This window comes from Panthera uncia, assembly GCF_023721935.1.
Source record: "Panthera uncia isolate 11264 chromosome D3 unlocalized genomic scaffold, Puncia_PCG_1.0 HiC_scaffold_8, whole genome shotgun sequence".
In the NCBI taxonomy this organism is placed as follows: domain Eukaryota; kingdom Metazoa; phylum Chordata; class Mammalia; order Carnivora; family Felidae; genus Panthera; species Panthera uncia.
This window is the reverse complement of record NW_026057586.1, coordinates 73,822,592-73,836,838: the sequence shown is the minus strand read 5'-3', so window position 1 is coordinate 73,836,838 and position 14,247 is coordinate 73,822,592. Positions and strand designations below refer to the sequence as shown.

The 14,247-nt window shown below is 53.7% G+C and overlaps 1 protein-coding gene across 3 annotated transcripts in view; it reads right to left on the bottom strand.

The window, feature by feature from the left end:
• The window catches only part of SSH1 (slingshot protein phosphatase 1), a 63,410-nt gene extending 49,169 nt beyond the window's left edge, over window positions 1–14,241 (bottom strand). Inside the window, exons 1-2 of one of the 3 annotated variants that reach the window (XM_049619194.1) lie at window positions 14,146–14,241; window positions 9,612–9,652 (exon numbers count right to left, since the gene is read on the bottom strand). In XM_049619194.1, the coding sequence (XP_049475151.1) occupies window positions 9,612–9,652; window positions 14,146–14,214 (110 nt within the window). In that variant the 5' untranslated portion in view covers window positions 14,215–14,241. Of the gene's footprint in view, window positions 1–9,611; window positions 11,055–14,145 lie in introns of those variants that run through there. The other 2 variants (XM_049619196.1, XM_049619195.1) reach the window with 2 other exon arrangements.
• Window positions 14,242–14,247: the final 6 nt, after the last annotated feature.

Below are 14,247 nucleotides of genomic sequence, written 5' to 3'. Positions count from 1 at the left end.
AAAAAAAAAAAAAAAAAAAAAAAAAAAAAAAAAAAAAAAAATAAGGGCACACCAGACAGGATGCTTCCCAGATAGGTCTGGTACAAGGTTCAGCGGAACTTAGAAGGGAAACAGGCCAAGTGTTGACTGTTTCTCCTCTCAGATTCCACTTGGTTGACCTTTTGGTCTTTTGTGGTGAAACTGGGCATCAGTGGAGGGGAAGAAGGTCAGGACAGCAGCTGGAGGGGCTGGTACTCACTACCATCAATGAAAATAGCAGCTAAAGAAACAACAACAGAAAACAGCTCCCATGTGTCCGTCAGTATCCGCAAGGACTCCCCCCCCCCCCCCCCCCCCGCACAAGACTCTCCCTAGGCCTCTCGAGGGCCCTGAGAGTGAGGAGGACTTTTCCTCGGTTTCGGGGAGGGCAGGCAGCTGGGTGGCAGGGCCCGTCCCCTGATCCAAAGGCCCTGGGGGACCTCTGCAATCTACATGGCAGCCTGCCATCTCCCGGGGATTCTGGGAGGGCAGCGAGGCTGGCCAGCTGGCTTCCCCATCGGCACACCATCTTGGCCGCCGTGGGAGTGTCACAGTACCGACCCCATCTTGAAGTGGGACTCACAGACAGGCCCCCACCCCAGCCCAATTACTGCCATGCCTTGAAAATGGCTCCTTCTGACTCTGATTAATCCTATTTTGATTAATTCTGTTTTCTTACTGCAGCCTTCCTTGAAGCAGAACGACTTGTTTTGGATGTTCTCCTAGTCTTAGGAATTTTCTAATAAGTTGTTCAAATCCAGAGGTCTGTCTACAGCACGACGTACGGGCCAAAGGCGGGTTCTGGAGGCGGGAGTGCTTTCCTTCCAGCCCGCTCGTGACGGTGAAGTGTGGCTCGCCCAGGGCTCTGCTGAGGAGCGGGTGGGTCCAAGCAAAGGGCCTACTTTCTCCCAGAGGCCACGCCGGTGTTCTCCATCTCAGGGTCAACCATGACCCTGACACGGCTAGGCGCCCCACAAATACATGACCTTGCCCTCAGTGCCGGAATAAAGGAGAAAGCGGGCAGTCTGTTACAAGTCTAGAGCAAACAATTAGAAGTACGGAGCACCACGGGACTAGGCCGTACTCTGATCTTGTCTCATCACTTTACCAAGGAGTAAGTGGGGGCCCAGAGAGGTTTAGTGACCTGCCTAAGGTTGCACAGCAGACGACACATCTCAGGACAGAACCCAGGTTTTCTGACTCCCTCTCAACAGCCGTGTTCCACTTACCGTAAGGGTGGCTGCCAACACCAGCGTCCGCCACGAAGGAAGAGCTGGCTTGAGCACTCGCAGTGTGCGCACGCGCTCCCGGATGCTCTCGGCGTGTGGGAAGAATGAGACCAGGGCCCTGTGGCATTCTTTTGAAGTCTAAGTACTGGTGTTTCGAAAGTTTAATGAAACCTCCTAGGCTCTGAGCAAAATTCATTTTAAGTTAACCTTAATAGTAAGTTTAATTAACTTCCAGCAGAATCAAATTACCTCTTTTCCTCTGTCCTCGTTTGTCCCCTCTCGAGGATGAGTTTTCTTTCTTTTTTTTTTTTTTTATTTTTTTTTTATTTAGAGAGGGAGAGAGTGAGCATGAGGGGGGAGGGGGAGAGGGGGAGAGGGGGAGAGGGGGAGAGAATCCCAAGCAGGCTCCACACTGTCAGCACAGAGCCCAACACAGGGCTCGAATTCACAAACCGTGACATCATGGCCGAGCTGAAATCAAAAGTCGGACGCTTAACCTCCTGAGCCCCCCAGGCGCCCCTCTAGGATGAGTTTTCTAACAGCAACAAAAATTTAACACGTACTGAAGGGCAAATTCTGATTTGAAAATCAAATGTGCCGACACACCAGGAGTAACACCTGAGTTAATCTAAAGGGAAGAGCAGGACAGTATAATGGTCATGGGATTTTAAGTTCGTGTACCCCAGTGTTTAAAACTGGGGGTCAGTGGGAAGCTACCAACTATTAAGCCGGGGGTGGGGTCGGGGGAGGACAGGAAAGGATGTGCTCAACACAAAACTGCCTGTCTCCTGTGAGGGACCTGGCGGAGCAGAAAGGGACACGGGATTCTGAGTCACAGAGACCCGCATTCAAACCCTGGTCCCGGACTCCCACCTGCCTTTTCCAAGCGCCGTTTCCTGGTTTCCTAAAGCGGGGCAGCAGCCGCCCCGGAGGCTGCGGCGACAACAGCACAGGGTTCCAAACCCAGAGCCTGCACCTGCCGGCACCCACTAAACAGAAGCTGGGACTGGTATTCCCCCGGTGCTCTGCCCATCGACCGCCTGGTGACCGCCTGGGAAGGGGATTAGGTCACAGTTCTCACTCTCAGTGCAGCTCAGGGGGACCTGCGACTTGCGAAATAAAGCACACAGCTCATGGTGAGACCGCTAAGGTCCAAGTGGGAAGAAGGGCTACAAAGCCATGGTTCCTCCGGGGAGTGGGGGGGACTCCTTCCTCTCTGCCTCCTGGTGAGAGATCCAAACCACGGGCAGGAGGGCCCGTAGGGATGGCTCCTGAACTTGGGGGTGGAGGACAGGTTTTGAAGGCAGAGAGACAGGGAGCCTGAGAGAGACTCTACCACTTTGTACCGCGTGAAATCAGGCCAGTTAATGTCTCCAAAGCTCTCCCTCCAAACGGGAGACCAAAATGGTGCCTTCCTTACAGGATGTTCGCGAAGATTAAATGACATACTGCACAAAAGGCGACCCGTGGAGTGGAGCACGTGTGAAGGTTCGCTTCACCTCCGTCCCTGCTTCCTTTTTTCTCCTCAGCACTTGCTAACACGCTGGCAACGTGCTAGTTTAGCTTACTTCCTGCCTCGTCTGCCCCAACAGAGCGTCGGCCATGAGGGCAAGGATGGGTCTCGTTCGCTGCTGTATTCCCAGCTCCTCGAACAGGGGTTGGTGCATAGTAGGTGCCCAATAAATATCTGTTGAATGAAGCTCGTAAGCAGACAGGGTAGGACAGAGGGGTACTGAGACTGTATCTAACAGTGCCTGTGTTGCCAAACTGCAGGGGGAAATGGCAGGAAAAATCTCTCTGTCCTCAGTATCCTGTGTGTCACCGAGGAGCACTTTGAGTTCCTCCATGTGAAAAAGAACGCAGGAAAGTCAATTTATGAGACTTCGATGGCCCATCTGGCACGCGCCAGGCACCGTGAGGGTCGAACCCAGGAAGGAAGGCCTTGTCGTGTTGTTCAAGGCCCTGGGCTCAGGTGGGCCTCGCGCTTGGTTAGCTCTGCTCCCACCATCTTGAAATTCTTAACCGTTTTTTAACAAAGGCCTCCACAATTTTCATTCTGTACCGGGATCCACAAATTACGTAGCCGGCTCTGCCAGTGGGGGAACATATATGTACTTAAGTAAACACACGACCAAGCAAGTCTCAAGTCCCAAGTCCCGAGGAAGTAGAAAGGAGAGAAAAACGCAAGTGGGGAGGAAAAGGAAGGGCCATGAATCTCTTCCTACAGAAGCTGGCCCGTGAAGGAGAGACAGGCAGGGGGCATTTGCACAGTGTCTACGATGGTGAAGAGGTTCGTGGTGTTATGACATTTAATTCTGACGACAATCCTACAAGCTGTGGACGATCTGGCCCGCTGCCTAGTGAACTGACAGATGACAGAGGTGGGAACCAAACCCAGGCCTGTCCCCTACAGCCAAAGCTCATGGACAGAGATGCAAGGGTCAGTGCAGTGGTATTTCAGAGGACGATCATCAAAGTGGAAGTGAATCCAAGAGGTGCCAAGCCTGAAAGCGTGAACAAGCGTGTGGGTGCTGACAGGAAAGGAGGTGGCACTCACTGGCGTGGCAGTCGAAGCCTGCGGGCTCACTGGTGCTCCTGGCCCCTTCCCTCGAGGACCGAACGTCCCTCAGTCGGCATCACCTTGACATAATGCATCCACAGGCCGAGACCAGTGGGCAGAATTCTAGATGGCCAAGATCCCAGCCCCTGATGCAGGTGCCCTGGGTGAGCCCCCATCCTGAGCGTGGCACGATCAGGTAACAGGAGGAGACAGCTGCTCCCGTAATTAGGTTACAATCTACGGCCAAGGTGACGGGGTGGCCACTCCTCTGACTGCATTCCTTTCCAAGATTCCATAGCGGCCAATTCTCTTCGTCGGCCTCGAAGAAGCGAGCCACGGTGACCTTAGCTGCAAGAACAGGAATTCTGCCAAGGACCACATAAGCTTGGACGAGGACTCATACCTCTGAGGAGACCCCTGGCCCTGGCCGACACCCTGACTACCGCACGTGAGACGCCACGCAGAGGACCCAGCTAAAGCACGTCCAGGCTCCTGACCCTGGTAACTGCGAGATGAGAACTGGGAATTGTTTTGGACTGCCAGGTGGGGGGTAGCTTGTTACACAGCAACTGTGAACTGATACAGCAACCTGCTGCAGAGCCAGGGTGCGGGGCATACTTGACGCCTCTTGGCAGGACTTAACCGGACGGACTATCAACAATAAAGTCCAGGCCAAGAAACGGTGGAGAAAGACAGAGAAGAACCCCAAAGGGTGAACACGCATAAAAGACAGGGTGCTGAATGGAGCCGGGGAAGCACGGTCTGCAGAGCGAGGCCACGGCCACCCCCGGATGCTGTGGGCAGGGGGAGGGAAGGTACAACCCTACTCCGGATGGTTATAAGGAGAGTGGGGTCCTCTGGGGAGCTCCGGGTCAAGATCCAACGGGGAAGAAAGCACGCAGGGAGAAGCAGGGGTGCGGGGAGTCTGCAGTTTGCCACGGACACCAGGTAAGACAGAGAAAACGAAGTCCCACTGCCTTGGCCCGAACGTCTGCTTGGGCAGGCAAGAAAACAAAACGAGAAGGACTCCAATGAACACTTTCATACGCTTGGCTTAGAAACGCTGCATGGAAACAACAACAACAAAAAAACATTCACTCCCGATCCACCCTCTGGAGACAACACAACCATATTCTCTCCCTGGGGCCCTGCCTGGCACACAAGCGCTTACGGCTCATGCCAGACTGAGGCAGCTCCCAGGATGGCGAGGGAGCCAGGAGCCGCCGCCAGCAAAGCCATCTGCTCACCAATTCCCACAGTCTGAGCGGCACGGCTTCCAGAAGGGTACTGCTGGAGGCCGGCGGCAGCCTGCGCACGCGGAGGGCAGGGGAAAGGACGCAGGGAACTGGGTCTGGGTTGCTCTGCACCAGTCAGCTTCGTTCTGGGCCCGGGGTGAGCCGCGCCTGAGATGTTTCCCGGGAGGCCTTCAGAGAAACTGTCTGAATCACGACACGGATTCTGCAGCAGATGCCTTCCTATTTGCATCTCACGGGGACTCAGCCGGGTCACAGGGCACCCACGGCGGCGGCCCTCTGAGGGCCCCCGCGCGAACACAGTGGACACCACACCCGCAGGAAGTCAAGCCCTCTCAGTCTGGGCCGCGAACTAACACTGACATGAACAACAGCTCACGAGGACCAAACGTAGCGATGGTTCTTCACGCCCGTCACGAGCCGGGCTCTGCCTGAGGAGCCCCGCACCTGCTACTCCACAACCCTGGAAGGTCGCAGCTGTATGTGTTTTACGGATGGAACGAGAGACCCACAAAGGTGTCTTAAAGGTGCGGAGGTAAAGGAGCTCGGCTACCAGGGCAGGAGCCAGGGTCTGAACCTCCGTCTGCCTGACTCCAGACCCCACGCTGTCCCCTCTGCGCCTCGCTCCTGCTCATACAGGTGAGCGATCTACCGCAGGGTCAAAACAGAGCGCACATATTTAAACTGTTGAAATGTCACGCACAGGCTGAGAACTAAGGCCCTGTCCCTAAGGCAAGCGCCACCTAGGCGGGGGACGAGACAAAAGCACACACACCTGCGAGGCAGGGCGGGTGTGGCACCTGCCAGAGTGGGGCAAGCCACACACATTGGGGGTGGGAGCACGGAGCCCGCCGTGAGGACTGTGGCCAACTGGAGCTGGCTTCAAGAAGCAGCATGGCCAGGGAGCGGGACAGAGACACAGCATGTGCGAGTGGGGGGTGGGAGCAGGGGCAGCAGTGGAGGGTGAGCGTGGAAGGCAGCAAAGGTGGGACCAGAGCAAGGAGCCCAGGCCAGGGGCGCTTCGAGATAGTATCCATCTGACGGCGGGGACGAAAGCCCGAGGGAGGAGGGATGGAGGGGACGACGGTCTGACACAGAGCAGGGGAGGTGTCAGGACCTGAATGATGGTGCCACCAGGGCAAACTGGGGAAGAGGACCAGCTGAGACACAGAAGACCCATCGATGCCATTCAGCCATTTCCTGGTCACGGGTGAGCCGAAGAGAAGTCCATGGATGACCCGAAAGATTAAAACTTTTATACACTTCTTTTTTTTTTTTTTTTTTTTTTTAGTTTATTCACTTTTGAGAGAGAGAGAGCGAGAGAGAGCAGGGGAGGGGCAGAGAGAGAGAGGGAGACACAGAATCTGAAGCAGGTTCCAGGCTCTGCACTGTCAGCGCAGAGCCCGATGCGGGGCTCGAACTCACGAACCGTGAGATCATGACCTGAGCTGAAGTCAGATGCTCAGGCAACTGAGCCACCCAGGCGCCCCAAAGATGAGAACTTTCGATTAAAGGTAGACAGAGGGGAGGGGAGAGAGGAATATCCCGCTGTCCCCAGTTTTTCTGCCTGCCAGCAACCCTTCAAAACCAACCTGAAGCACAGAGAAATCCCCTCCCGGCCCAGACGAGCAAACACAACTGACTATTCCATTAATTCTTCTAGAAGCCTGAGGAGCAAAGGCTTGAAAATGCAAATGAACACATGGATGTCAATGGGTTCCCGTCAAAGCTTAAAGCAGGCCACCACAGCTTCTCCTGTCTGCTACAAGGGTTAGAAAGCAGGATGGAGGGGCGCCTGGGTGGCTCAGGTTAAGCGTCTGACTTTGGCTCAGGTCATGATCTCAGAGTTCGTGGGTTTGAGACCCGCATCGGGCTCTGTGCTGACAGCTCAGAGCCTGGAGCCTGCTTTGGATTCTGTGTCTCCTTCTCTCTCTGCCCCTCTCCCGCTTGTACTCTCCCCCAACCTGCCTCTCAAAAATAAATAAATAAACATTTAGGGGCGCCTGGGTGGCTCAGTCGGTTGAGCATCCGACTTCAGCTCAGGTCATGATCTCATGGTTAGGGAGTTTGAGCCCCGTGTCGGGCTCTGTGCTGACAGCTTAGAGCTTGGAGCCCACTTAACAGATTCTGTGTCTCCCTGTCTCTCTGCTCCTCCCCAACTCATGCTCTGTCTTTCTCTGTCTCTCAAAGATGAATAAATGTTAAAAAAAAAAATTAAAAAAGAAAGCAGGATGGAAGGGCGCCTAGGCGGCTCAGTTGGTTTAAGCGTCCGACTCTTGATCTCGGCTCAGGTCACGATCTCACGGTTGGTGGGATCGAGCCCCGCGTCAGGCTCTGTGCTGAGAGCGCAGAGCCTGCTTGGCATTCTCTATCCCCCTCTCTCTGTGCCTCTTCCCCACTCACACTCTTTCTCTTGAAATAAATAAACAGTGGGAAAAAAAAAAGCCAACAGGATGGAGTCGTTGGCCTGAAAATGGGGAGTGAGGCCAAGGTGGGGGAAGAGCGACTGAGAAGGGAACCCGGGAGGACGAGCTCAGAGCCCAGGTCCCCGGCTCCAGGCGAGGGTCCCCCAGGGCTCACAAGGGTGGGTGGCGGGGCTGGCTGGTAACAGCGGTGAGGGATTCCCGCGGGCAGCAGACATCCAGGAGGCACTGCCCCAAGTTAGCGGGGCTCCCCGGTCCCGGCCCTGGCAATGCCTCCAACCAGCTGGTGGCAGGCAGGCTCCCTCACCTGGACATCTGACTCCTGGACAGCTGACTCCAGCAAACCGCGACACCGATCTCCGGAAAGGCGGCGTCCTATGGTCAACCCAGGTGTTGGAGGCCACAGAGGCCTCGCTTCAAATACAGTACCTGCCGCGTGCAACCCTGGACCTCAGGCTCCTCCCCTGTAAACTGGGAAAACCCTCCCAGGGCCGGGGAGAGGATTAAGCACGGCAATGTGCAGAGCAGACTTCCCTTCCCTTTGCGAGGTCCGCTCCAGCTCCAAACCGTGCACGGAAAGGGGCCTTTTACTGGCCCCCAGGGCGCAAGCATCTTCAGATCACCGCTGTTTGTGAGTTCTTATGAAGTGAAAGAATTCACGACACTATGCCGTCTGCTAACTAAAGGCGATTTGGAAAAAAAACCCAAAACGAAACAGTAGTTCTTCGTCCCCAAAGACAATCTAAGTGAGAGAGCTAAATACTTTGTCCAGGGCAAGAGCCCCGAAAGAAAGGGGAGGGCTCAGGGGTGGAAGACGTTCCGGCTCCAGGTAAGCGCTGCAGGGAGGCTGGGGCAGGAGAGGTGGCGGCACAGGCTTCCGGGCTGCTGGTCTGGCCCCTCGGCCGGCACTTCCTCCCCCAGACAGCCTCCCAAGAGCCACTTGCACTTCTTCCCCTCTTCGCCTCCGCCTATCCACAACACGGCCCGTTACTGCCCCCAGTTGGGAGTCTGGCTGATTCCAGCCTTGGAGCCCTGACCTCGACCCTGAGCAACCGAATGCCCCGAACACCCCGAGTGACAGAGCAAATCTGTCATCGTCCCCCAGGGGAACGTTAAAGTGAGGGCCCAGCCACTGAAACAAGACATCTCTGGGTTTTGTAGGCTACTGCTTCCCTCCACGTACAATCTTTGGAAATAACGCACGCCACATTAAAAGTGTTTTCTTGCCTTTCGCTCAAAGACACACAACCTTCAGAGACAGGTTAAAAGCCTGTTTTTACCACTTCTGTATGTGAGCTTAACCAGAATATCCTGCTCTCCGTAATGAATGGTGGACCCCAGTTTCTGAACACACATTCCCTTTTCCAATTAGTTTTCCTCCTCCTAAGATGAAGCAGACATTTTTTTTTTTTTTAAAGACTAATATCCTTGGAACTCTATTTACTTTTTTAGACTCTGAGAGTCAGAGTTTAAGACTGGCACCTTAGCCTAGAATGCATGATATGATAAGAACACATTACAGAAGGGAGTGCTACATCTTCCGTAAACAGAACACCCAAAAGGCGGCCTTGCTTTTTGGCAAAGAAAAATAAAAATGCTTTTGGGGTCTACCAGGGAATACAGCAGCTGGGGACCACAGCTTGAGGAAGTCTTTAAAAAGAGTGTACTGAAAGATTTCTCACAAGCACAAAAAAACCCACCTTGAATTAAACTCAGGGGGTAGGATGCCCGTTTCAAATCAGCAATGTGCTTACCTCAGAAGAACACCTTATCAAAAGCAGGATGGAAAAGTGAGAACATTACCATGACTAGTTTTTTCAAAGGCAGAGGTAAAATCTAGAAGGAAGTTATCTAGAGACGTGCATAACGGTAAAGCAGGAGAGGTAGTGGGATTCTGGCCACGATTTTCCTTCTTTTCTAAACAACGACGTTATTAAAGCTGTTTATAGTTAAACATCTATACAAAAGTTCAAGCACTACCTTTGCAACGTGCTTTGGGCATAATTGTTAAAGCTCTACTGAAAAAAGCTGGTGTGTTCTTTTTCAAGGGTTCTCTCTTTTGGCAAGGGACGAGAGTATTCAGCCTGCTTGGAAGAAAGACTTAGGAATGAAAATTAAGTCCGCTTACCTGAGGTTTACCTTTCGATCTTCATCGCTGCCAGCCTCCAGCTACAGAGAAAGAAAGAGAACGTCATATCACAGACACCACTGGGCAATGAGCCGCGGACACGAGTCTCACATTTTCTGCTCTGATGTCTGAAAAAGATACAGGTGTCCAGGACACCTGGCTCTTTCTACACGGTCGCACCCTTTCCTTGGCAACCCCGCTCCGCTGTCCCTCTGAGTAACTTCCATGGAGGAATTTTCAGGCTTCCCAATGGTTACCCACATTCCTAACACCCCGTCGTGCATGGATTCCTGTTGACTGGACTATTCCTACCTGGCGTCGTTCAACACACTCTTCTCAACTTTCCAAGCTTGTTTTGGATCTCACCCTGTTTTTTGAGGGGAGGGGGGGCTATGTTTTAAGAGCATCTATTTCCTCCTTCAACCCAGGCCATAGCTGAGTGATCAACACCATTTTAAGCCCCAACACATGGGTTAAAAAAAAAAAAAAAAAAAAAAAAGGAGAAACCATTCCAGGCAAGTCTTTCATGACGGAAGGTGGCCAGGAGCAGCCTGTCTGTCTGTGGGTCTCAAAAGCTCTTGGTGGTTCTCAAAAAGGCTTCAATGTTGAATATAAAACTTTCTAGGCTATCGGTTTATTTATATAAACAAGAGAAATGGACATTTGATATTTTCTAAAAGTTTAAAGGCCAGGGGGGTTAGAATCTGAAAGCAATTAGGACTTACGCCCCGATTGACATTTTCCCCCTTCTTGCCTTCAAGGAGAAAACTGAAATAAGAAAACGACCGCCCCCGCCCCCCCCTCCAACAACTCTGCACCCCCGGAACCCGCGGACTAGGAAAGAGAAACCTGGAAAGCAGTGATGCCCCAGGAGAGATGCAAGGCTGAACGAGGACAGAGACCAGGCAGAAGACAGCAGTGATGGGAAAAGAGTACGGAGCTCACGAGAGGAAGGGGGCCTGAGTGGCAAGGGACACAGAGCAGAGGTGGTGGTTCCAACAAAGGAGGAGAAATACACCAGAGAGTCCCGGAGTCCCTAAACTGTATTAAGATCCTGTATGTCCGAAGCGGACACTCGTGGCCAGTTCTCACGCTCCCTATGCCACAGAGAAGTGGAAAACTCAGGCAAGCCTTCACTGACCACAGGGCCAGGAGCTTCCGTCCCAGAGCCAAGCGTAAATAACTCACACACCACGACCACAAACTTAGAAGAGGATGTTGGGTCTAACCCGGTGGTCCTCAACCGGGGACAATTTTTCTCAATTATCCGGGCAATATCTGGACACCGGGCAATATCTGGAGCCTTTTTTGAGTGGATGCTCCTGGCATCTAGTGGGCAGAGGACCGGGTGACGCGAAACGTGCCACGATGCACAAGACATCGAATTTTCTGGCCCAACGTCAGCAGTGCCAAGGTTGAGAAACCCTGATCCGACGCCCCCCCCCCCCCAAAGAAAAAGAGACTGGAGATCTGCCCATAAATATTAGTCACCTTGAACGCTTGTCAAAAATAACAATGTTACAACCCATTCTTGAAAGTTATTGATTTATCCGCTGTTGTGCTTTCTGCTTGTTCTCACAGAGGAACGAGATAAGACTGACAGTAAAAATGACATAAATGAGATAACTGAAGATGGGGGGAGGGGGGGAAATTAAGAGAGAAGAACCGCTTTGCCGGTCAGGCTGAGTTCCCCGTTCCCACGCCGAACAGGCTGAGTCAGGAAACGGCCGCTCGGGGAGTCTCTGACTCAGAGGAGGAGTTGCATTTTGAGCAGTAAGGAAGTGATTTAGGGGTACAGACCTCAAAGCCACTTCATTCTCGGTCGTTCTCTGGGATTCCCAGGAGTGAAATGAAGGCGAGGTAAGGTCAGTTATTCCAGAGAAGAAAGCTGTAGGATGTGCCCAGAACACACGTTAAGAGGGAAGCCAGCCCTTTTGCAGGAGCTGAGGCCGAAGGAACGTCAGAGCAGGGGCCCAGCCGGCCTGGACCCGCGTCTCCTGACTCCACGCGCACGCGCCTACTCTCTCCGTATCGTCTCTTGCTTCTTCGCGCCTCACTCCATCTGGGAGAAAGCCTCGCCTTCCAGGGAACATCCCAACCTCGGCTAGTTCACTGGGCAATTAATGGTGCTGCTCTACTAACGGTAAATAAAAGGCGGTTGAGTTTCAGTCTCACGTTTATCGGGTCATTGGCGCTTGGTAAAAATAACGCTCTGCGGAACAGTTTTAAATGTGTCTCATGGAGAGGACCCCAATGTCCCACAACACGTGATTCACCCATGCAGTGGAATATTATCTGGCAATAAAAAGGAGTGTAGTATTGACCCATGCCGCAACATGGTTGAACCTTGCGGACGTTACGCTAAGTGACAAGAGTCCAGACACAAAAGGTCACCTTATTGTAGGATTCTACTCATGCAAAATGTCCAGAACGGGTGAATCTATGGGGACAACACAAGTAATCAGTGGAAACCTAGAATCTGGGGAGAGCAGGGTAAGGGCGGGGAGAGGGGGGCCACAGGTGATGGCTACGGGGGGTGAGGGTTCTTTTTGGGAGTGATGAAAATTTCTGGCACTTACACAGTGGTGATGGTCGTGCAACCCTGTCAATATACTAAAAGGCGCTAAAGTGGTCTGAAATTGTACAGTCTGAAATGGTGAATGGATGATATGTGAATTGTATCTCAGCTAAAAGATAATAACATAAAATTTAAAAACCGTGTCTCAGGGGCACCTGGGTGGCTCAGTCAGTTAAGTGTCCGACTCTCGACTGAGGCTCACGTCATGATCTCAAGATTCACGAGTCTCAGCCCCGTGCTGGGCTCTGGGCTAACAGCACGGAGCCTGCTTGGGATTCTCTTTCTCCCTCTCTCTCTCAAAATAAGTAAACTTAAAAAAAAATTTTTTTTTTAGACAAACAAAAAACTGTGTCTCAGACAGGAAGAGGTCAGGAATCGAAACCAAGACTGAGGCTGAGAGGCCTTCTGCGTAATCCCTTACTGAAGCCGAACCCTTCCCTCACCTCATAGTTTTGAGAACATGAGATTAAGTGCTTCGAAGTACTCTGGGAACTGCAAGACGGCATGAATCGGAATGATGGAGGAGAACAGATGTCTGTGTGGGGAGGAGAGAAGTTACTGCTGCCTGAATTCTCAGTGGCAGGCAATTGGCCACCCATGTTCTTTTCCCTGCGACCGACTTGCAGAATCCTGTCTGCAGACAAGGGAACTCATGAACAGCCTCTCCTGGAGAAGAGGGGGCTATGCATGGGGGTTCGGTCTTGCCCCCTCTCTGAAAATGTTCGCACTGTTCCTGGTGAAACAGGCTGAAGAGCTACCCTCAAACTGGTTCCTCTTCTCTCCTGGTCTCTCGAGAACACACACAAACCTTTCCGTGTTATCAATTTCCTCTACAGAGAAGGGGCTGGATTCGCTCAGCTGCTGGGGAGGCCACTTCCTGGGCCTGCAGGGCTCCTCCAGACTTCTCTCCCTTCTCTAAACAGTCCCCAAACTCCTCCTCCAGCTGCTCTATCTTTAGGCCAACACTCGGCCTGTGCCACGGATAGGAGTGTAGACCAGAGGCCACAGTTCTCCGAGAGAAAGTGGGACAGCAGGGGACAAGAGGGTCAGCCCTGCAGCTGCCGGAGGCCCCAGGCTCAGAGGACCCATTCCCCAATCTACTCCAGGACAAGAAGGAGCCGGCCAACACAGGCCTGGTGGCACAGGGACACACAGAACCCCGCAGGGTGCCTCGGTGCACTCTCAGCCCCCAGAATGCACCGTGCAGCTACAGGAACCCCGGAATCGGCCCCAGCCACACAGCCAGATACACACAAACATGCAGTCCCGAAGGACATTTCAAAAAGGAAAAAATCCAGACTCAGCCACACACAAAGACAAGACACCCAGTCACACAAGCGCCCTGAGCTCACTCGGTCACTGACACACAGTGACACGGGCCCCGGAGAGACAGACCTCCAGGGGCGTGCAGTCGGGGAAACAATCTCAAACATTCCCAGGGGCACCTCCCCCCACCCTCCCCGGGGGGCCTCTGTCACAGCATCAGGCGGGTGCAGTTTCCCAGCAGACCGGCCACCGTCACACACAGTCTCCCATACACAGCCAGGATCGCAGGGTAGGGGCCTAGAACAGCCACAGGGCCACGAATCTCAGAACCAGCATCCCCCAAAGTCGCCAACTAGGAGTCCCAGTCGCACACCCAGTCTGCCACACTGTCACCCCCAGACGGGGATCAGTCACACACACACACACAGTCTCACGCAGGGCCACCCCCAGACAGAGGTCACACCCGCACCTACAGTCTCCCTGAAAGTCACCCCCAAACAGAGGTCACGGCTCCACACACAGACGGGGTGACACTCTCGGTCTCCCGCACAGTAACCCGAGGCCGGCTGCCCAGACACGGTCGCACCGCGGGGTCTCCGCAGGGCCCGGGCGCCCTCCGCCCCGCACTCGCGGCCCAGGCCTGGAGCAGCGGCTGCTCGGCCGGGCCGGGGTCGCGGGCCCGGGGCTCACCTCGCTGTTGCTGGCCGAGGAGGAGGCGGCGCTGGGCGTGGGCGAGCGCTGCAGGGTCACCAGGGCCATGGCTGCGGCGCGGCGCACGGGCGCCGCCGAGGC